This window comes from Papio anubis, chromosome 11 (assembly GCF_008728515.1).
Source record: "Papio anubis isolate 15944 chromosome 11, Panubis1.0, whole genome shotgun sequence".
Lineage (NCBI taxonomy): Eukaryota > Metazoa > Chordata > Mammalia > Primates > Cercopithecidae > Papio > Papio anubis.
In genome coordinates this window covers 70,043,239-70,066,037 of record NC_044986.1, presented here as the reverse complement: position 1 = coordinate 70,066,037, position 22,799 = coordinate 70,043,239, and the positions used below count along the sequence as shown (strand labels likewise).

The following is a 22,799-nucleotide window of genomic DNA, read 5'->3' as shown; positions in this document are numbered from 1 at the left end:
TCCTGTTATATAAAATGAGGAGGTTTGATAGATGATTATTTTGATCATTTCAATTCTGAACTAGACTGGAGATAATTTCTTTTGTCACCACAGATACTTCAGAAAATCACTGTGTTAGATTTTTCCTCTGTCTGTAAGTCTTGAGCCCAAGTCTGACAGAAGCTGATTATGTTTACAAAAATGAAATGAAGCAAGATGGGGACATTCAGTAAACTATCCATATTCTAAAATTCTTGTTTCTTTCTTTTTTTTTTTTCTTGAGACGGACTCTCACTCTGTCGCCCAGGCTGGAGTGCAGTGGCACGATCTTGGCTCACTGCAAGCTCCACCTCCTGGGTTCACGCCATTCTCCTGCCTCAGCCTCCCGAGTAGCTGGGACTACAGGTGCCCACCACCATGCCCGGCTAAGTTTTTGTATTTTTAGTAGAGACGGGGTTTCACTGTGTTAGCCATGATGTTCTCGATCTCCTGGCCTGTGATCCACCCGCCTCGGCCTCTCAAAGTGCTGGGATTATAGGCGTGAGCCACCACGTCTGGCCCCTCTTGTTTCTAAATTTCAGGAGCATGTCCCCCCGTTGAATTCAGGAATGCATATTTATTATTTAGTGAAACAACAACTCCTGAGTTTGTGCTGCTAGGCTTAGAGGTTAGGCCCTAGCAGAAGAAACAGCCTCAACTTGTATTTATGTTTTCCTCTTCAGGCTCTGCAGATGGCATGGGGAGGAGGTTGCACTCAGCCCCTGATCCTGGTCTCTCAAAGACTCCAACAGCAGAAATGGAGCAGAGTCTCCATGAAGCCAGAACAGTGTGTACTTCTCAGGTAGCAGCCTCAGGTGCTAAGGTGCTGGGCCTGGGGTGGTGTGTTGGGGAAGGAATTATGGAAAGATATGTCTGGTAGGGATGATGATAAGGCAGAGGCATGGTGATATGGGGCTATCAGAAGAAAATAAGGTCTATGATTGGGCTTCTTTTGAATTAGAGGAGATTTTTACATGGCCACTATCTTACCAATACATGTAATTCAGGTATCTATTACTACTGAGTCTTCCCCTATTCTTTCCCATACCCTGAGGATAGTGTCTGTGGGAAAACCATAAGTCTGGTATTATGTGTCTGCCTGTATGTGTCTGTGTGTTTGAAGGCTACACCTTGCCGAGGCCTCAGCAGGGAGTGTGGGGAGGATGAGCAGTACAGTGCAGAGAACTTACGTCGCATCTCACGCAGTCTCAGTGGCACCGTTGTCTCAGAGAGGGAGGAAGCTCCAGTTTCTTCCCACAGTTTTGTAAGTAGAATCAGGGTCCATCTATTCAGAGCACCTTCCTCCTTGCTAAGCAAAAATACAGTGCAGGTGAAGAAGCAGGGAGAAAGTGAAGGTTGTAGTGTGAGGAAAAGCCCTGTGTACTCAGCAAAAATAAGGACACGCAGTCATTATTTTATTTACAAACATTCAGTTGGAGCCCGGAGGAATGTCTATTCCCTGTAGCAGTTCTGAAAGGCTGTGTGTGTTGTAGGGTTTCCTAGGGTGAGAAGAGTCATAATGGCCTTGAGAGGAATCTGAGAAGCAAAGGCTGCTGATTAGGTCAGAAGCCACTGCACTAATCAAAGGAAGAAGGAAAGAAATGGGATGCGGTATTGGTTTGCTTTTTCCCCTCACCCCCAGTATGTGATTGAATAGAATTCAGTGTGTTTTCAATCTAAAGTGAAGCATGTGCATCAGCAAGAAAAAGAAAAAAGCCTTGCGAATTTTCATATGGTACTAATGCAGTAATGTGTAGGCAGAAGGGGCAGGAAAGCCCAAGCCATTAGAGATCAACAGACTTAAATAATATCAGTGGCTAGGTCTGTAGGTAATCATACCTTTGGAGAATTTCACTTCCTTGCCCAAGTTGAGTTTTCATTACAGTAGAGGTCAGGGTACAAAGTACCAGTGCACTGAAGGTTGTCCACTAGGTCAGTTCAGGAAAAATGTAAAAACAGGTTTTAAATACATGGTACAAAAATAAAAAGGTATAAAAGCATATATGGTGAAAACCAAGTCTGTCTTCTACCAGCTCTTCAGATTCAGTTTCCCTCCTAAGAGGTACTCATTTTTCTAATTTTTAAAAATCAGCCGAGGCCAGACGTGGTGGCTCATGCCTATAATCCCAGCACTTTGGGAGGCCGAGGATGGTGGATCACCTGAGGTCAGGAATTCGAGACCAGCCTGGCCAACATGGCGAAAATATAAAAATTAGCTGGACATGGTGGGAGGGGGTGCCTGTACTCCTAGCTACTCAGTAGGCTGAGGCAGGAGAATCGCTTGAATCTGGGTGGCAGACATTGCAGTGAGCTGAGATTGAGCCACTGCACTCCAGCCTGGGCGACAGAGCAAGACTCTGTCTCAAAAACAAAACAAAACAAACAGAAAAACTCAGCTGAATTTATAATAAGATTCATTCAATTTATGGTTCATAAATTCCTAAACAATTCTGATCAGTCTGCCATTCTTTTTTGGAAAAGGTGGACTCTCCTGCCTAGCATTTGTTCTCATGTACTTTCAATTCATTTAATGGCAAATTGTTATTTTCCAAGGAGAATTGGCTTCCTTTCTTCTGACTTCTGTATCATTCATTGATTCATTCTTTTAAATAAATACTTATTGATTCTGTCACAAGATTCCTAACACAAAAATAAACACATAAATAAGTGCTTATTGAGTGTGTTCTAGGTATTGTGCTAGGTGCTGGAGATACAATGGTGAATTAGATGTAGTCCCTGCTTTTATGGAGCTTACAGTCTACAGTGAAGGACAGATAAATAAACAATTATAATGTATTAAGAATTTGATCCTATGGGAACATAATAGAAGGGACATTTAAATCAGGCTTGAGGTATCATGGAAGGCTTCCTGGAGGAAGCAAAAAGAATATAGCAGGTAAAAGGGACCTGAGCAAATATTAACTGAATTAAAATAAGCTTATTTAGTATGGCAGGATTAGAAAGTCTGGCGAGGGGAGATGATGGAGAGTGTTGACGAGAGGATACAAAGAATATTATGGACCGCAGACAGCCCTGTATGTCACAGTAAGTAGTTTGGAAGGATAGAGATAAGTCGACGTATTTGAGACCCAGTTAGGAAGTAAACATCAGTGGGAGTTGGTGCCTGCCTGGATGTTGGGAGAGGGGGTAAAGGATGATACTCAAGTTTTATGGTTAGATAATGATATATTTGAGGGAAGATATGTATTCAGTTTTGCATATATTAAGCTTGAGTGGAGATATCTGGCAGGCTTTTGGAATGAGATATATAAGCTGGAAATTGAAATTTGGGAATCATACCCATTGAAAAGAGGAAAAGACTTGCAGAAAGAGAAGAGGAGCCAGGACATATCCCTAAAGAGCATTAGATTTAAGGTGGTTCTTCTTTTGAAGAACCCTAAAAGGAGACTGAGAAAAAAAGACTAGAGAGACTGAAGGGAAACCAGGGATGTGTGGTACCATAGGCACCAAGGGGAGAATGTTTCAAGAAGAAAGGAGTAATTAGCTATGTCACATGCTGAGAGGAGTGGCACCTGGTCCTTAGGCAGTATGATAAATGCTTATTTTGTGCCATGTTGTGGTAGGTGCTGTGAGCATACACTGATGAAACAACACAAATTCTGCCCTTGAGTAGCTTGCAGTCTCGTAAAGGAAATTAGACATACTGGCATATAGATTATTTTATTTAACGTATTATTACTAAGTGCCCACATTGTTCTAGGCACTGTTCAAGGTGCTAGGGATACTGAAGTAAAAAGAAATAGGGGAGAAAGACAATAAACAAATAAATGATACAATGCCAGACAATGATAAGTATGATAAAGAATAATAAAATAAGGCAAGAGAATAAGGAGTAAAGAGGTAATAGTGGGCCGGGCGCGGTGGCTCAAGCCTGTAATCCCAGCACTTTGGGAGGCCGAGACGGGCGGATCACGAGGTCAGGAGATCGAGACCATCCTGGCTAACACGGTGAAACCCCGTCTCTATTAAGAAATACAAAAAACTAGCCGGGCGAGGTGGCGGGCGCCTGTAGTCCCAGCTACTCGGGAGGCTGAGGCCGGAGAATGGCGTGAACCCGGGAGGCAGAAGCTTGCAGTGAGCTGAGATCTGGCCACTGCACTCCAGCCTGGGCGACAGAGCGAGACTCCGTCTCAAAAAAAAAAAAAAGAGGTAATAGTGTTTTTTTTGAGGGCTATTCCTGATAGTAGGGTAGTGAGGGAAATCAGCTCTAAGGAAGTAACTTTTGATTAGAGACCTCAGTGATATGAAGGTGTGAGCCATCAGAAGAATATTCTTGGTAACAGAAACAGTAAGTAGAAAGACTCTGAGGTAGCAATGAGCTTGGTGTGTTTGAGGAACATTAAAATTAGAGTGTAAAAGCTCCAAGAATGATAGGAAATAAAGTGAGGAGCAGTAGGGCCATATCACATAGGACCTTGTAGACCATGGTAAGGAGTGGATAGGAGATAGGAAGAGCAGATTGAAGGCTGTTGCAGTAGTCCAGGTGAATTTAAATATAAACCCCATAGGTAGAAATGATAGTCCTTGGCAAGTAATGGAACTGTGGATGCGAAGTAGGAAATCAAGGTCATTGCCAATGTTTGAATATGGGTGATTTAGGAAAATGAGGTACCAGGAGGAGGAGTTTGGAAGGATTTTGGTTCAATTTTGGATATGCTACTGTTTCAGATATTAAAGGGGAATATTTCTGGGTATTTATCATAAAAGTAGATAATTAATAGGGAATAGAGCAGGACATAAGCATCAGTAAATACAAACTTGACAGGCAAAAGAGGAAGCTGTGGAATGTATAGCAGTGACAGGAGAGAAGATGGGGTAGAGTTCTTGATTCTACATTTAAACATATATAGTTTTATTCCCAGTACTTAGAATAAGGATTTTTTTTTCTTATTCTCTCAGGCTTTCTGAATTTCTCATATTTTGTTTTTATTTTTAAATTTCTATCTCAATCTCTCTAATTCTACTGTTAGCATTAAGGAGTTTGCTAAAGACCTGAATGGTAGGGTTGGGAAGGTGAGGGATATGAGGAGGACTGGTTAAGGGATAAGGATCTGAAGTTTGCAGTTTCTTAGAGGGCTGGCAGGGAGAGTGACTGAATAAATTGGGTCCTACTGCAGAACAAGGCATGTAGGCATGTTTGTGCTCTGGTTCCCTCCATTTCCCTTTGCTTGCCTCACTGTGTTTACCCAACTACATCCTGCTTTGTGTTAATCCTCATCTCTATGTTTTTTTGTCTTGTCTCATTATAAGGATTCATCAAACGTGAGGAAGCCTTTGGAAACCGGGCACCGTTGTTCCAGCTCCTCTTCCCTCCCTGTCATCCATGACCCTTCTGTGTTTCTCCTCGGTCCCCAACTCTACCCTCCCCAACCACAGTTCCTGTCCCCAGATGTCCTGATGCCCAGCATGGCAGGGGAGCCCCATAGACTCCCAGGTAACTCCCCCAAATCTAATATTATATGCCAGAATTTGGTACCTTTTCAGGGGCCTCATAGGGTCAAATCAGTATACCTATGGGGAGGGGGGTATCCCAAGGTGGAGTGGTGTGAGGGTATGAATTACTGCTTCAAAGTCGTGCATTGATCCAGATAAATATTAAATCATTTGTTGGGCACCATGATTCTTAGACCAAGGGTCTAGACCAGCACCCCTAGAGTCTGTCTACTTATGAGAATGAACTGCTTCAGTCATGATAGAATAAGCTTTTAACTGACAAAGGGGAGTTAATACCCAGTCTTTGGGACACCCCCAGAACAGAAATGGTCATCTCTATCAGCTAGTTTTCTCTCCTTCTGTTCTCTGAGTCTCAGCTGAGGGATGGTCTAGGAAGACAAGGAATGAGTGGGAGAATTGGAAAGACCCTATACATGGAGTACCCACACCATGTGTACAGACCCAGACAATTGTGGGGAAGGTGGGCAACATCATTTTGGCTTTCTTTGACCTTCCAAGTGAGATGTTCTCTTTTTTCCCCTCATGCGCTGGATGTCCAAGCTTGAGGCAGTGGTTCTCAGCGGATAAAGGGGATGTACTACCGGTATCTAGTGGGTAGAGGCCAGGGATGCTGCTAAATGTCACACAATGCACAGGGCAGTCTCTTCCCAACCCCAACAAAGAATTATCAGCCCAAGATATTAACAGTGCCAAAGTTGAATAAATGTATAAGAAAAGGCATTCCACATTAGATCTCAGAGATCAAACGAAGGCAGCTTAACTGAAGTGAAGATAACATTTTAAGAAAAGTTGGAAAAAACAAAAAAAAGTCAGGCACAGTGTCTCACACCTGTAATCCCAGCACTTTGGAGGCCAAGATGGGAGGATTGCTTAAGCCCAGGAGTTCGAGACCAGCCTGTGCAACATAGTGAGATCCCATCTCTATTTTTTTAAAAAAGAAAAGCTGAGTGAGGTTTTGGTATGGTGGTTCTAGAAGTATAGCCATCACAAACGGAGTATACGTTTGCTATATATTGCTGTATATTAGGGAGCCCTCCTTTTGTATGCGTGTGTATAGTGGATAAGAGATTATAGTGGAGGGAGGTAGAGGTATGGCAACATCCATGAGACTGTTTCATTTGCCCAGGTTGGAAGTATGATATTTGATTTTGATGTATATTACGAATTTTAAAAAATGGAATCAAAAGCACAGCTTGGTTCCTTCTTTCCCTTGTGTGTATGCTCTTGGTAGGGAATTGGGCTAAACAGCTAGGCATGGCTCTTTGGGAAGAATGGTATTCTGAAGATGCTCAGTCTTTGGGTTTCTTTTCTTTCCCCAGGAACTTCGAGGAGTGTCCAGCAGTTTCTGGCTATGTGTGACAGGGGTGAAACTTCCCAAGGGGCCAAGTACACAGGAAGGACTTTGAATTACCAGAGCCTCCCCCATCGTTCCAGAACAGACACCTCCTGGGCACCCTGGTCAGAGACCAACCAGCATATTGGGACCAGATTCCTGACTACTCCAGGGTGCAATCCTCAGCTAACCTACACTGCCACACTACCAGAAAGAAGCAAGGGCCTTCAGGTTCCTCACGCTCAGTCCTGGGGTGATCTTTCCCATTCACCCTCCCACCCTCCCATTGTTCATCCTGTGTACCCACCATCTAGCAGTCTTCATGTACCCCGGAGGTCAGATTGGAATTCAGATCCTGTTCCAGGGTCCCGAACCCCTGGTCCTCGAAGAGTAGATATGCCCCCAGATGACGACTGGAGGCAAAGCAGTTATGCCTCCCGCTCTGGACACAGGAGGACAGTGGGAGAAGGGTTTCTGTCTGTTCTATCAGATGCCTCCAGAAGAGAGCAGATCAGGGCTAGAGTCCTGCAGCACAGTCGATGGTAAAGGTTACTCCTTTCCTTTCCTGGAGCTACACCTTTCTATGTAAAACTGTACTGTGGGCCAGGCGCGGTGGCTCACAAGGTAATCCCAGCACTCTGGGAGGCTGAGGCGGGTGGATCACAAGGTCAGGAGATTGAGACCATCCTGGCCAACATGGTGAAACCCCGTCTCTACCAAAATACAAAAAATTAGCCAGGCGTGATGGTGCATGCCTGTAGTCCCAACTACTCGGGAGGCTGAGGCAGGAGAATTGCTTAAACCCGGGAGGCAGAGGTTGCAGTGAGCTGAGATCGCACCACTGCACTCCAGCTTGGCAACAGAGTGAGACTCCGTCTCGGAAAACAAAACAAAACAAAAAAACTGTACTGTGGCAGCGTTGGTACCCTGCATCACTGCCATGGTTGTGCTATTCTTATCTCAACATAGAATTGGTGGGTTCTCCTAAGGGTGTCAGGAACCTCTAAAAAGACCTGATTCTTTGGGAGGGGATATTTGAAATTCCAACTTCCATTCCCCCTAGCAAAAGGAAGCAGCTGCTGTTTAAGGGTTTTATCTGAGCCACTTTAAAGATGAATCCATGGTATTACTCTGGATACTACCCATTCCTTAGGATCTTAAGGTCACATTTTATTCCTGGATGCTTTATGTCCCCACCTCCACCTGAGCCCTCGTCCTCTGTTCCCTACTATATTCCCAACTTCTACTCTTTGTTTTATCCACCTATCCCTATTACCTGACCCTTTGTCTTCCCTATCTCCCATCCTTGGGGGGACATGTAGCCCTGTGGTCATGGTTCTGATTACATCATCAGGGCAGCCCCCTGCCCAGGTATTATGGCCTGTCAGCATTCCTTGTGCCCTCCAAACCTTAGGCCTAGAATGCGGAGCTGCCAACATAACATTCACCCTTTTGAACAGATGGAGTGAGGCACACTAACACAGCCTTCTGTCCTCAGCACAGCCATTATTACCACTTGCTCAGTTGTTGTTGTGAACCCTCAGAATCAGCTGAACTATTTTAGGCCAAACATACTGTTTTTGTAAAGTATTTTTCATTAATAAATCTATAAGATAGTTCTATTTAATTCCTTGTCATTCTTCCCTTTGTATGCTCTTGCTTTTTTTGTACTGGGGCGGGGAGGCCTAGATAAATATATGAAGTGGCTTTTGACTGAGTGGAAGTGAGGAGCCAGAGAGTTGTTGAAGGATATACAATCAAGGTGGGAATCAATGGGTCCTAAAATAGGGTGCCTGTCCTTTTTACTATTGCTGCTAGGATGTTTCCTATCCCTTTCCTGATACAGCATTCAGTACTCAGTACATTATACACTTCCTTCCTTCCTCCCCTCCTTAGGGAGATTTTCTGGGGATTCAAGCTCTTCTTACAAACTCACTCCTGATCGATGTACTCTGGGTGCCTTTCCTCTATCTTATAAGTTTGTGACATGCCTCCTGTTCCTTCCTCTCCTTCCATGGGGGCCTCTCCCTTTCCCTTCCCCTGTAGTGTTATGGCCCTTCCATGCCAGAAAAATCCATTTTCACCCGTGCCTCACTCCTGAGACTTCCCTCTAAATAATAGCTTGTGGGTTCCCTTTTTGGAAAATACCCATTGTTGGTCTTTCCCTTCATCTTTCACCTTGGGTCTCAGGATTGAAACTGACACAAAGAAGAGGTGGAAAGGTACTCTTTGAGACCTTCGGGCTACTACTTACTTATCACCATCCATTATGAACAGATTCTGAGCACATGTATTATTGAACAGGACGATGGGCAGGAATTTGTTGTTCCATCCCACTTGGATCCTGCACCATCAAGATATATACAGCTTAGTGGACATGCTGGTCCCTGTCCATGATTCAACATATCTCCTGGTGTCGTGGATGCACTCGTCTAATAATTTTTGATAAACAGTCAATTCTTTTCCCTCTACCTCCTTTCCCATGAATGTCAGTCACCTTGATCTCTATAAAGGGTCCATAATCACCTGGGCCCAGGTTCTGTGCATGCACAGAAATAAGGAATTAATTTCCAATTCCCTATTTACTCCTCTGCCTTCCAGGAGGAGGCTGTGTCCTTTTCAGGTGAATTCTTCAGATTCTTTGTACATCTCTTGGTGTCATCTTCTTTCTTCCCCTTACCTGTTTTGACAAACTGTGGCGCTGAAATTGCTCTAGCTGCATTCTTATTCTGTGCCTTCAGACTCTTGACAATTCCAGACTCTAAACACAAAGGCCAGAATTCTCTTTCAAACTGCATTTTGGATGGTCCTTTCTCCACTCTAGAACCTACAATGCTTCCTCTATTCTGTGGTCCCCTGCCAACCCTTTAGTATTCAGATCTGGTAACTAAATCGTTATACATTTGTTTCTCTATTAGTAGGAGATCCTGAGGTTTAATCACGTCTCCTCAGTTTAATGGGAATGCCATGAGAGCGGGTGTGTTTCCTCGCAGTCGTTCATCGCAGCACCTAGCTACAGACTTGCCCCATCTCCTCATTCTTGATTCCGCATGCAAAGAATTTTAACCTGATCCCTTGGCCTCGTCCTGTTTCTCTCCTAGCCTCAGTAATTTTGCCCAAGTCCCTAGAGCCTGCCCCGCCCCCACCCCCGCACGCGCAGTGCATGCCGGTCTTAGCCCCTCTGTAGGGAAAGAGGGTCCGCCATGTTCCCCGGCGGCGCCGCCGCTTGGCTCTGGTAGCCGCCGCCCCCGCCCCCAACCCCGCCCGGCCCAGAGCCTAGCCGAGCCCCGGGCCCAGCATGGCCGCCCCGGAGCCGGCCCGGGCTGCACCGCCCCCGCCCCCGCCCCCGCCGCCCCCTCCCGGGGCTGACCGCGTCGTCAAAGGTGAGAGGTGGACGAAGCCCTGGGGGCCTGGCCTGAGGAGCTAGCTGTGTGTGAGAGCGGGCGGGAGACCGTCCCCTCGGGAGTGGGCCCGGAAGGGCGGGCGAGTGAGTGGCTGCCTCCCTTGGGGAGTGGCCCCTGGGCGGGCCCCTGCTGGGCAGGACTGAGTCGGTGGCAGTGGCTCCGCGGTCTACCGGTTGCTTTCAGGCCGGGGCGGAGGTTTTGCTCCCGTGGCTTTCTAGCCCAAGGGTTGAGGCTGTTAGCTGCAGTGAGCCTCTTTTCTCCCCACTCGGCCTGTCAAAGCGGCGCAGGGGCCGCGATTAGTTTCCTGCCCCTCGACAGCTGCACTTCTGGCTTGCCGGGGCGAACTGAGGGGCTCGGAGACCTTCAGCCACGCGAGGCCCGCCGGTGAGCAGTCAGAAATCACCTCGGCTTTGGCTCACGCTTGCTCCCCAGTGACAGTCGTCCGCCCTATCCGCGTCTAGCTAGCGACAACCGCAGGGGTTCACTTTTGGCCGTCAGGTGCCACCCGGAGCAGAAACTGGGGGAACCTTGTGGGATGGGACCTTGGTGAAGGGTTGGGTAAGGAATTGGGAGGCCAGCCTTTATAGTGCAGAAAGGGAGAGAAAGCAGCATAAACAACAACAAAATTGTGGATAGGAAGTATTTACTTAGAAAACCGTCAACACTTTGGTCAAAATGGGTTACCCCTCCCCTACAAACACACACCCACACACTCATCCTAGACGAAAAAGTTAAATGTTTCTCAGCCAGGGCAGAATTTATGGATGTTTACCCACAACAGGTCAGCAGATTAATTTAAAATAGAGAAATTGAGAGCTAATTGAGAGTTGCTTAAGATTCCAAGCTTCCTGGGAGAGCCTACCAACCTCAAACACTGCTGTGGAGGTGAAAAATAATTGAAATGATTCTCTTTACCATGTATCTTGATTGATAAATTGAAATCGTAGAATAAACTTTTCCTTATTTGTATTGTATTTATTTTTAAAACATAGGTACTTTTGTTTTCATTCAGCTTCTCAAATACACTGGCACAGTATTTAAACACTGTTAGCCTACTTTTGGAAATCTGACTCATATGTTTCCATTAAAATATTTAAAAACGGCTGGGCTTGGTGGCTCACGCCTGTAATCCCAGCACTTTGGGAGGCCGAGGTGGGCGGATCACGAGGTCAGAAGATCGAGACCATCCTGGCTAACACGGCGAAACCCCGTCTCTACTAAAAACACAAAAAATTAGCCGGGCGTGGTGGTGGGCGCCTGTAGTCCCAGCTACTTGGGAGGCCGAGGCAGGGGAATGGCGTGAACCCGGGAGGCGGAGCTTGCAGTGAGCCGAGATCATGCCACTGCATTCCAGCCTGGGCAACAGAGCAAGACCTCGTTTCAAAAAAAAAAAAAAAAATCAAGGAAACCTTTTTTCTTTTTTTTTTTTTTAATTAAAAATTTTAAACGTGAACCTTCTTTGGTTCTTAAAAGAGTAATACTAATTTGGCCCGGTGTGATGGCTCACACCTGTAATCCCAGCACTTTGGGATGCTGATGAGGCAGGCGGATCGCTTGAACTCAGGAGTTGGAGACCAGCCTGGGCAACATGGCAAAACCTTGTCTCTACCAAAAATACAAAAAATAAAAATTAGCCGGGCATGGTGGCGCTCCCCTGTAGTCCCAGCTGCTCGGGAGGCTGAGGCACGAGAGTCGCTGGAGCCTGAGAGGCGGAGGTTGCAGTGAGCCGAGATTTGCGCTAGTGTGCTCCAGCCTGGACGACAGAGCCCGACCCTGTCTCCAAAAACAAAAACAAAACACTGATTTGCACCTAGAAGTAAGTTACTGGTATATCCAGTTGGGCCAGGCATTGGAATGAGCTGAATAAAGAATTTATGGAATCCTTATACAGATAAATCTTAAAAAAAAAAAAAAAAAAAAGTGATGCAGGCATTCGTTCTGTCAAGAAATCCTGGAGTTTTGTGGGGGTGGGAACGGGATATTGGCTACAGTCATTTTCTGACTGTATTTCTGTGTTGTGTGTTCATTTCCCTGGGCACTTTTCACCAGACTGTTAGATGGGGTAACCAATCACATTCCTGAACAATGAGTTTATGCTATCCTTATGCTTGTGAATCTTCTTATTCCTTGTCATATATGTGGTAATGTTTTTTTCTGTACTGCTTTAATGCAGTGAAAATAAGATTCCAAACATAAGGCAGATTCCTTAGGGGTGAGTTGTGAGTCCAAGGCAGTCATATTTGCAGATTATTGGTGTGGAATAAAAGCCATTTGATTTAGATAAATAGGAAAGGAGCTTGTTAATATAGAAAATTATAGTTAAATAAAGCTCATGGTTATCATATTTCTTGTGCTTCATTGAGCCCTCTTCATAGAGACTACTTTCATTTTTTTATGGAATTTGTTAACCAGTTGGAATGCTGTATGGATTATGTGTTTAAAGATGGTGTGTAACAGACTACTTTGCACTGCTCATGGAGTCTCCTGCATTTACTGGGAAATTCACCTTTCTTACAGATCCAGAAATCCACTTTTAAATTTCATTTTCAGGATTCTTCCTTGTCTTTTATTCAGTAATTATTCTATAATGTGATACCTGATGGTACAGAATACTGGTTGCCTAAGATAAATGATGACTTGTGTGTGAGTTCAGCTTAAGTTTAACTTGTTAAAATCCAAATTTCTTTTAAGTCCACAATGTGGTGGTAGTTTTGTATCCATACATTTTCTTAGTAGTAATATTATGGAGACCATCTGTTGGCATTAAATGCAAGTAGTCTTTTTCTCCCTGGAACTTCTTTTATTTTTTTGAGACAGAGTTTCGCTCTTGTTGCCCAAGTGGAGTGCAATGGCGCAATCTCCCTCATTGCAACCTCCGCCTCCTGGGTTCAAGCGATTCTCCTGCCTCAGCCTCCCAAGTAGCTGGGATTACAGGTGTGTGCCACTATGCCCGGCTAATTTTTTGTATTTTTCAGCAGAGGCAGGGTTTCACCCTGTTGGCCAGGCTAGTCTCAAACTCTTGACCTCATGATCCTCCCATCTTGGCCTCCCAAAGTGTTGGGATTACAGGCGTGAGCCACCGCGCCTGGCTTGCCTCCCTGCAACTTCTTAGTGTCAAAATTTTATACTCTATGTTTCTAGTCATAAGGCCTACATTTTATGGTCATGTAGGTTTTTAAGGGTGTATAAGTCTTTCTGTGTTTAAGATCAGATACCTGAAATTCACTTTTTGTGAAATTTGGGAGCTTGGAATACTGTAGGTGATTCATATGTAAATGTGATTAGCTTGTCACTAAAATTATTAGTGGTAATTCCATGTCATTGATTATGGGTGATTAGGTTTTTGGTTGATTAAATTCAGTCTGAGCCTACTCCAACTGCTGGCTCAAGTCAAATTCTTCCTCTGTTTGAAAGTTGATCTAACCCACCTTATTAAGTGAGATGGTATATACCCTTTTAATTATGTTCTATTAAGCATTCTTTAGCTATGTAGGAAATAAGAAAATGGAAAAAAATTAGGAAAAATATCTAACCGTATCTGCATGTGTGCTTTCTTACCACATCAGCAAAGCTGGTATAGGTAATTAAAGCACAAAACCCTGAATTGATAAATATTGCTTTCTCTCCTCCCCACAAAGTTTACTTGACCTGGATTGCCCAGATACCTCCTTTTTTCCCCAGATACTTAAAAAATGTACTTTTTGCTTTGTATACCAGATTCTAGATTTGTAAAGCTGGATTGTCTCTTGAGAGTATCAAGACTGTTAGTATTAATAGAAAAATTCACCTTTTTACTTAGAGAGCATTGTCAATATTGGGTATATGTTCATTTTAGCACCTATAACGTGAGTCATTTTCTTAACATTATTTGCTGGGTTATATTAACCTCAAATTATGAGACTTTCAGATTGAACCTAAATGCTGAATTTATGTGTTTTAATTTTTTTTAAGCTAAAATATTTCTGATTGGCAACCTTAGAATTCATTTACATGCTGTTGCCAGTTGCCTTGCTTATAAATCTGAAGTCATTTGACTGAAGTGTTTTCTAGTACTTTTGCTTTAGGAGGATTACTTATTATTTGTTTGTTTGTTTGTTTATTTATTTTTTGAGACGGAGTTTCGCTCTTCTTGCCCAGGCTGAAGTGCAATGACATGATCTTGGCTCACTGCAACCTCCACCTCCTGGCTTCAAACAATTCTTCTGTCTCAACCTCCTGAGTAGCTGGGATTAGAGGCATGCGCCACCACACACGGCAAATTTTGTATTTTTAGTGGAGACGGGGTTTCTCCATGTTGGTCAGGCTGGTCTCAAACTCCTGACCTCACGTGAGCCGCCCACCCTGGCCTCTGAAAATGTTGGGATTATAGGCGTGAGCCACCACACCCAGCCAGATAACTTATTTTCAGATAATCCATATAGCCTTGGCGTGACATAGCTACTTCAGTGTTTCTTGCTAGTTCTATTTCATTATATTTTAAAGCAGCTTGAATTTTAATTTTTGTTTACAAAGTCTATTTTGTGGACTTACCTATGTAAAAAGATAACTCCTGGAAATTTTTTTTTTTTTTTACTTTCCACTCCCATTACTGTTAACCATACTAAAATAAATCTTTAGGCCAGACGCAGTGGTTCATGCCTGTAATCCCAGCACTTTGGGAGGCCGAGGCAGGAGGATCCCTTGAGGTCAGGAGTTTGAGACTAGCCTGGCCAACATGGTGAAACCCCATCTCTACTGAAAATACAAAAATTTGGCCGGACACAGTGGCTCATGCCTGTAATTCCAGCACTTTGGGAGGCGAAGGCGGACGTATCACCTGAGGTCAGGAGTTCGAGACCAGCCTGACCAACATGGTGAAACCCCGCCTCTACTAAAAATACAAAAATTAGCCAGGTGTGGTGGCACATGCCTGTAGCCCTAGCTACTCAGGAGGCTGAGGCAGGAGAATCGCTTGAACTGGGAGGCGGCGGTTACAGTGAACCAAGATCATACCACTGCACCCCAGCCTGGGTGACAGCACGAGACTCTGTCTCAAAAATACAAAAAACAAAAAACACCAACCGAACAAACAACAGTTAGCGGCAGGGCGTGGTGGCAAGCACCTGTAATCCTAGCTACTCGGGAGGCTGAGGCAGGAGAATCACTTGAACCCGAGAAGTGGAGGCTGCAGTGAGCCAAGATGGTGCCACTGCACCCCTGCCTGGGTGACAGAGCGATATTCTGTCTCAAATAAATAAATAAAAATAAATAAAATAAATCTTCAGTACCATGTGTCCTAGTGAAAGCAAAGGAACAGAAAGAGAGAGAAAAAGAGACTGTGAGGGGATGGAGTGAGAGGGAAAGGGAAGGGGAACACTATGGTAACAAGTTACCTTAAAAGGAAAATGCCAAGTTGGATATACAGCTGCTCAGTAGTGAGGCAAAAGCTTCAGGTTCCAGAGCTATTGAATGAATTGGCAAGAGTTGTAAGGAAAAGTTTGGTAAAAAAACCTTGATTTATTAAACAAAGTATGCCAATCATATGACTTCATTTCACCATAAAAAATGTTTTTTATACCCAGAGATGAAATAAGCTGAAGCTAATTGGGCATCATCTGTGTATGGTATGTAAAATTTATTTTGGAACATGACAGTTGTGAAATAGCAAATATTTATTAAATGTCTGCTGTATCACAAAACTGTAGGAGAACAACAAAAGTATAAAATATAAAATATAGTCTTGATTCATGAATAAATATTCTTGAAAAATTATCAATATATGTCATAAGGACAGGTATAGTTAATAATTGCCAGGTAAGTTGCTGAGCCAGCAAGTTGTCTGAGTTCAAAGGAGGTAGTGATGACTTTGGACTGGAATGGTCTAGGAATGGCTTGTATAGAAGCAAAGTGGCCTTGATGGATGGTTAGAATTAAAATAGAGGATTGGGACCATTTATTTGTGCAATGATTATTGAGTACCAGCTTTGTACCAGGCATTGTGCTAGGCATTGATGATACAGACGTGAATAGAATATTAAGTAAGATAGATTTTCTTGTAGTGCTGGCATTCTAGTGGGGAACATACTATTATAAATAAATAATATAATGAATTTGGTACAAAGCGCTACTGGAGCTGTAAAGAAGGGACTGGCTATCTTTCTTTGAGGGAAAGCATCACTGAGAGGATAATGTTTCTAGGTAGTCCTTGAAGGATGAGTAGAATTTCGCCAGACAGAAAGTGGGGCTAGAGTAGGGAAAACAAGCAGAAAGGCATGGAATTTGAAAAAAGTATGAAATGTATGGCAGAAGTATGTAAAGTGCTTGGCAAGGAGTGACAGGAATGAAGTTAGAAAGGATCTTTTGTATTACAAGTTGAGGAGCTGAAACTTAAGCTGTTAAGCAATATAGCAGTATATAGTACCTGGATAATTAAAAACACAAGCTCTGGAGTCAGACTGCCTGGGTTTGAATCCTGGCTCTACCACCTAATAACCTTTTTGCCATGGACAAGATACTTAACATCCCCAAGCCTTAATTTTCTTATCTGTAAAGTAGAACTAATAAAATCTTATTATAGGGTTGTTGGAGAATTAATAGAGACTGTGCACGTCAAGTAGGTACCACAGTGCCTGGCCTGGCACATGGTAAGTACTCAACCAGTCGTAGCCATCACTATTATTATTATTATTATTGAAGGTTTAAAGTAGAATAGTGACCTAGTATTCTGTTTTTTGATGGCTAATTCTGGTCATGTTGTGTGCAACAAATTATTGGTAGGGGAGAAGGTTGTCTAGTTAGGAGATTAATGGAGTAGTTCAAGTGGGGGATGACCAAGGCATGAAAAACTAGATATGACACAAATTCCTACTAATAGTAGAAGGTGAGTATATTGGATGAGTGATTGAGTATGGAAGTGAAATAGGTGAGCAACAGTTTTTTAGGAAACAGTAATCAGAATAATTTTGCTTTAGGGCTAGATTAAATTGGGCAATTGTAGTTAGATGCAAAGATTGGAATGATATTTAAAAGACTGAGAATGGTTAAATTGAGAAGAATCTTGAATATAAGATTCAAGGTTTTCTTTTTCTTTTTTCTTTAGTCATTAAGAAACTACCCCAAGTTTTTGAGTAGGTTAATTTACTACTTTGTTCGGTCAAAGAGGAAGAAAATATTTTTCTAGTAAATGATAAGAACTTGAACTAATACTGCAACAATGGAAATTTAAGAAAATTGAATTTGAAGAATCAATAGGACTTAGAGTTCAGAAAGAGAACAATGACATTAAGTGTGAGTGATAGAGAATGGTGATACCTTAACAGGGGTAAGCCAGGAACGGGAGCCAATTTTGAGGGAAAGATATATTTAAAGAACCACCACGAACTAAAAGAGACCCAATGGATACCTTGAAATTTTGAAGACAATGCTGTTGGATTTATTGAATCTTAAAGCATGTGGCCAAACCATACTTCTTTTTTGAGACGGAGTCTTGCTCTTGTCGCCCAGGCTGGAGGCAGCATCTCGCTCACTGCAAGCTCCGGCCCTGGTTCACTTCCCTGCCTCTCAGCCTCCGAGTAGCTGGGACTACAGGCTACCAACACTGCGCTCGGCTAATTTTTCTATTTTAGTAGAGACGGGGTTTCACCATGGTCTCGATCTCCTGACCTTGTGATCCGCCCGCCTCGGCCTCCCAAAGTGCTGGGATTACAGGCGTGAGCCACCGCGCCCGGCCGGCCAAACCATACTTCTACTCCTGGCAAGCAAATGGTTATATCATTCTTCATGATGAGGCCTTTTTTTTTTTTTTTTTTTTTAACCTCAAGACAGGATCTTGCTCTGTCACCCAGGCTGGAGTGCAGTGGCATGATCATAGCTCACTGCAGGTTCAAACTTCTGGGCTCAAGCGATCCCCTAGCTCAGCCTCCTAAGTAGCTGGGACTACAGGCACACGTCACCATGCCTGGCTAATTTTGTTTATTTTTTATGGAGACAGGAGTCTCACTATGTTGCCCAGATTGGTCTCAATTTCCTGGGCTCCAGTGATTGTTCTGCCTTGGCCTCCCAAAGTGCTGGGGTTACAGGTGTGAGCCACCATGCCCAGCCATGATCAGCCTTTTGATGTCTCCTTTTGTCAAAAGAAAATTGTCATTATGTTGGTATAAAGACAGATGATACAGGAGCAGCATTCTGAAGACTTCAGTTTCAACTATGGCTCTACTTCTTACTAGTGAAACCCCTTGAGAAACAACTTAATGTCTCTGAACCTGTTATCTATCGTTTGTGAAATGGAGATAAAACTTGCCTGACCCTAACCCCAGCACTGGGAGGTAGAGGCAGGCAGATCACTTGAGGTCATATGTTCAAGACCAGCCTGGCCAATATGGCGAAACCCCGTCTCTATTAAAAATATACTAATTAGCCCGGTGTGATGGATGCCTGTAATCCTAGCTACTCGGGAGGCTGAGGTAGGGAGAATTGCTTGAACCTGGGAGGTGGAGGTTGCCATGAGCTGAGATCTCACCATTGCATTCCAGCTGGGGCAACAGAGCGAGACTGTGTCGGAAAAAAAAACAAAAAACAAAAATGTGCCTGACCAAACTCACAGGATGTGCCTCGGAATCACGTGGAATTATTATTATTATTATTATTTTTTTTTTTTTTTGAGACGGAGTCTCGCTGTGTCGCCCAGGCTGGAGTGCGGTGGCGCGATCTCGGCTCACTGCAAGCTCCGCCTCCCAGGTTCACGCCATTCTCCTGCCTCAGCCTCCAAGTAGCTGGGACTACAGGCGCCCGCCACCACACCCGGCTAGTTTTTTTGTATTTTTAGTAGAGACGGGGTTTCACCAGGTTAGCCAGGATGGTCTCGATCTCCTGATCTCGTGATCCACCCGCCTCGGCCTCCCAAAGTGCTGGGATTACAGGCTTGAGCCACCGCGCCCGGCCAATCACGTGGAATTATGTATGTGAAAGTACTTGGTCAACTATGAATAAAACACTATAAATATATTGTCATTGCTACATAAATTAGTGTCATTAAACAAGTATTTTGGAAACTATAATCATTAATTCTGTAAACATTTCTTAATACCTGTGTTTTTCCTGTTTTTTTTTTTTGTTTTTTTTGTTTTTTTTGGTTTTTTTTTTTGGTGAGATGGAATCTCATTCTGTTGCCCCAGCTGGAGTGCAGTGGCGTGATCTCGGCTCAGTGCAACCTCTGCCTCCCAGGTTCAAGCAACTCTCCTGCCTCAGCCTCCCAAGTAGCTGGAATTACAGGCATCTACCACCACGCCCTGCTAATTTTTGTATTTTTAGTAGAGACGGGATTTCGCCATGTTGACCAGGCTATTATTCTCAAACTCCTGACCTCAAGCGATTCACCCGCCTTGGCCTCCCAGAGTACTGGGATTGCAGGCATGAGCCACTGCGCCTGGCCAGTTCTTAAGTTTTAGATAGGTTATCACATAGACCTTGATGATGGTGGAACTTAGAATGGATAAGACTTGTGGGCCAGAAACTTGAGCTTTTGATGACTAGTTTTTTTTTTTTTTGAGAGAAAGTCTCACTGTCTCACTCTCGCCCAGGCTGTAGTACAGTGGTGCAATCCTGGCTTACTGCAACCTCCACCTCCCAGGTTCAAGCAATTCTCGTGCCTCAGCACCCGCCCAGTAGTTAGGATTATAGGTGCCCACCACCATGCCTGGCTAATTTTTGTATTTTTAGTACAGACGGATTTCACCATGTTGGCTAGGCTGGTCTGAAACTCCTGATCTCAGGTGATCCACCCGCCTCAGCCTCCTATAATCGCTAGTTTAATAGATAGCTGGGATAAGGGTAAACTAGCCAGAGGCATGAATCTCAAAGGAGGAGGCATCTTTTTTTCCTTAGTGGAGCAATGATGTTGGAAGTGCTAATGGAGAGCTAAGAGAATGCTGAAGTCTCCGCTGGGATTAGTGGAATGTGGAAAAATGAGCACCATCCACTTTGAAAAAAGAATTTGAGAAGTATCCTTCAGGAGACCCAAGATTAATTAAACTAGAGAGACAAGACACTACAAATATTCTGTGTAGAGCTAAAGAACAGAGAGGCCGGGCGCGGTGGCTCACGCCTGTAATCCCAGCACTTTGTGAGGCTGAGGTGGGTGGATCACCTGAGGTCAGGAGTTCAAGACCAGCCTGACCAACATGGGGAAACCCCAGCTCTACTAAAAATACAGAATTAGCTGGGCGTGGTGGTGCATGCCTGTAATCCCAACTATTTGGGAGGCTGAGACAGGAGAATCGCTTGAACCTGGGAGGCGGAGGTTGCAGTGAGCTGAGATTGCGCCATCGCACTCCAGCGTGGGCAACAAGAGCAAAACTCCGTCTCAAAAAAAAAAACAACAAAAAAACAACAACAAAAAAATCCAGTCTGGCCAACATAGTGAAACCCCGTCTCTACTAAAAATACAAACAATTGGCTGGGCACGGTGGCTCACACCTGTAATCCCAGCACTTTGGAAGGCTGAGACATGGGGATCATGAGGTCAGGGGTTCGAGTCCAGCCTGGCCAACATGGTGAAACCCCGTCTCTACTGAAAATACAAAAATTAGTCAGTCATGGTGGTGCATGCCTGTAATCCCAGCTGCTCAGGAGAATCGCTTGAACCTGCGAGGCAGAGGTTGCAGTGAGCCCAGATTGCGCCATTGCACTCCAGTCTGGGCAACAGAGCTAGACTCCATCTAATATATATATATATATATACACACACACACACACACACACACACAAAATTAGCTGGGTGTGGTGGTGTGCACCTGTAGTCTCAGCTATTTGGGAGGCTGAGGCAGGAGAATTGCTTGAACCTGGGAGGTGGAGGTTGCAGTGAGCTGAGATCGTGCCTCTGCATTCTAGCCCAGGCGACAATGCGAGACTCCGCCAAAAAAAAAAAAAAAAAAAAAAGATTGTGTGTAGGGATTGTGGGATAGATTAAAACAAAATCTTATAATAGGAATTCTGAAGGCCCCAGTGAAAAGGATGGAGGGAGAACAGCAAGAAGGAAATGGTATGAGGGAAAGAAATACAGACAAAAATTTAGAAGTATAGATGTAGAGACTGTATTTTGGATAGTTGCCAAGGATAGCAGTGATGGGAAGCACGATGGGATTAACTGACCTTAGGCATCTGAATGATACTTTGGAGTCAAGTTATTCACTTGGCACAGGCTGTACCCCCGTTGAAGTTAGAGGCCTCATAGGGCTAAGAGGGCAGCCCTTGCTTAGAATTGGGGAACAGGATCAGTTAATTCTCAGGTTTCTTTGCCCAGTGGTAGAAACATTAAGAAGATGTCTGTACCATCATCCCCTCTTTCCCAATTCCTGATCAGTCTGTGTTCTTGGTTTATTTTTCCAACTTCCTAAATTAAAATGTTTTTCAGTCCTATTTTTTTAGCCACTATACATTAAATGTGAGTGAAAATACCTTGCAAATATTATTGGTTACTATATAGATATGCCCTTCATGTCAAAATTTGGATAAAAGGAAGATTTTCAACAGAACAGTTTGGTCAAAATGAATGTTACCAAATCAAGATTTTTAGGTTTTGAGGGGATTTTGTAGCTCTTGTTTGTTTTTGTTTTTTTTTTTTTTTTTGAGACACAGTTTTGCTATTGTCACCCAGGCTGGAGTGCAGTGGCATGATCTCGGCTCACTGCAACCTCCGCCCCTCCAGGTTCAAGTGATTCTCCTGCCTCAGCCTCCTGAGTAGCTGGGGTTACAGGCGCACGCCACTATGCCCAGCTAATTTTTGGGTTTTTAGTAGAGACAGGGTTTCTCCACGTTAGTCAGGCTGGTCTCGACCTCCTGACTTCAGGTGATTCACCTGCCTCAACCTCCCAAAGTGCTGGGATTACAGGCGTGAGCCACCATGCCTGGCCGATTTTGTAGCTCTTTAGATTGTTCCAACACATTCTCTATTATTAGCCATTTCAGTTGTTGACTATTTGTATTGCATGTATATACATTTATTTTCTGGTTTTTCCCTATCACAAATATAGAAAAGTGAGGAAACATAGTCTGAAAATTAGGAGAAAAAAGTATATATGGAGGGGGGAAAATAAACTCTGGAAAAGCAGAAATACTTGGCTGAAGATGAATTAGAAATAAAAAAGAAAAACCTTTAAAAAGCCTGAAAACTATATGGAAGTGCTTTAAAATGCTTTAGGAGTTGCAAAACAAAGTGGTAGTTGAGAATTAATTGTTTTTTTTTTTTTGAGATAGAGTCTCTATCGCCCCAGCTGGAGTTCAGTGGCACGATCTCGGCTCACTACAACCTCCGCCCCCTCCAGCTTCAAGCGATTCTTCTGCCTCAGCCTCCCAAGTATCTGGGACTACAGGTGTGACACCATGCCTGGCTAATTTTTGTATTTTCAGTAGCGATGGGGTTTCACCATGTTGGCCAGGCTGGTCTTGAACTCCTGACCACAAGTGATCTACCTGCCTTGGCCTCCCAAAGTGCTGGGACTGCAGGCATGAACCACCCCACCTGGCCAGAGAATTAATTTTTGATGAAAAAAAATTTTGACTCTCTATTGAGCAACTTATTTTAGGCCAAATTC

At 43.9% G+C, this 22,799-nt stretch overlaps 2 protein-coding genes and 1 long non-coding RNA gene across 32 annotated transcripts in view; 2 read left to right on the top strand and 1 right to left on the bottom strand.

The window, feature by feature from the left end:
- Positions 1-8,453, top strand: part of USP54 (ubiquitin specific peptidase 54) — a 120,468-nt gene extending 112,015 nt beyond the window's left edge. For 20 of the 23 annotated variants that reach the window (XM_009214686.4, XM_009214679.4, XM_009214681.3 and 17 more), the window contains 4 exons: positions 702-820; positions 1,142-1,282; positions 5,290-5,473; positions 6,813-8,453. In XM_009214686.4, the coding sequence (XP_009212950.2) occupies positions 702-820; positions 1,142-1,282; positions 5,290-5,473; positions 6,813-7,372 (1,004 nt within the window). In that variant the 3' untranslated portion in view covers positions 7,373-8,453. Of the gene's footprint in view, positions 1-701; positions 834-1,141; positions 1,283-5,289; positions 5,474-6,812 lie in introns of those variants that run through there. The other 3 variants (XM_017962940.3, XM_017962938.3, XR_004176973.1) reach the window with 2 other exon arrangements.
- LOC108587609 lies at positions 573-2,167 on the bottom strand. The gene is made up of 2 exons (XR_001906397.2): positions 1,858-2,167; positions 573-1,327 (listed from the first exon to the last, which is right to left on the bottom strand). It is a non-coding gene; the product is annotated as an uncharacterized LOC108587609 (long non-coding RNA).
- Positions 8,454-9,989: 1,536 nt separating the features above from the next.
- PPP3CB (protein phosphatase 3 catalytic subunit beta) overlaps positions 9,990-22,799 on the top strand; it is a 60,189-nt gene continuing 47,379 nt past the window's right edge. For 5 of the 8 annotated variants that reach the window (XM_021943368.1, XM_003903768.2, XM_009214673.1 and 2 more), the window contains exon 1: positions 9,995-10,209. In XM_021943368.1, coding sequence (XP_021799060.1) covers positions 10,125-10,209 — 85 coding nt within the window. In that variant the 5' untranslated portion in view covers positions 9,995-10,124. Of the gene's footprint in view, positions 10,210-10,508; positions 10,615-22,799 lie in introns of those variants that run through there. The other 3 variants (XM_021943367.1, XM_009214674.2, XM_009214675.4) reach the window with 2 other exon arrangements.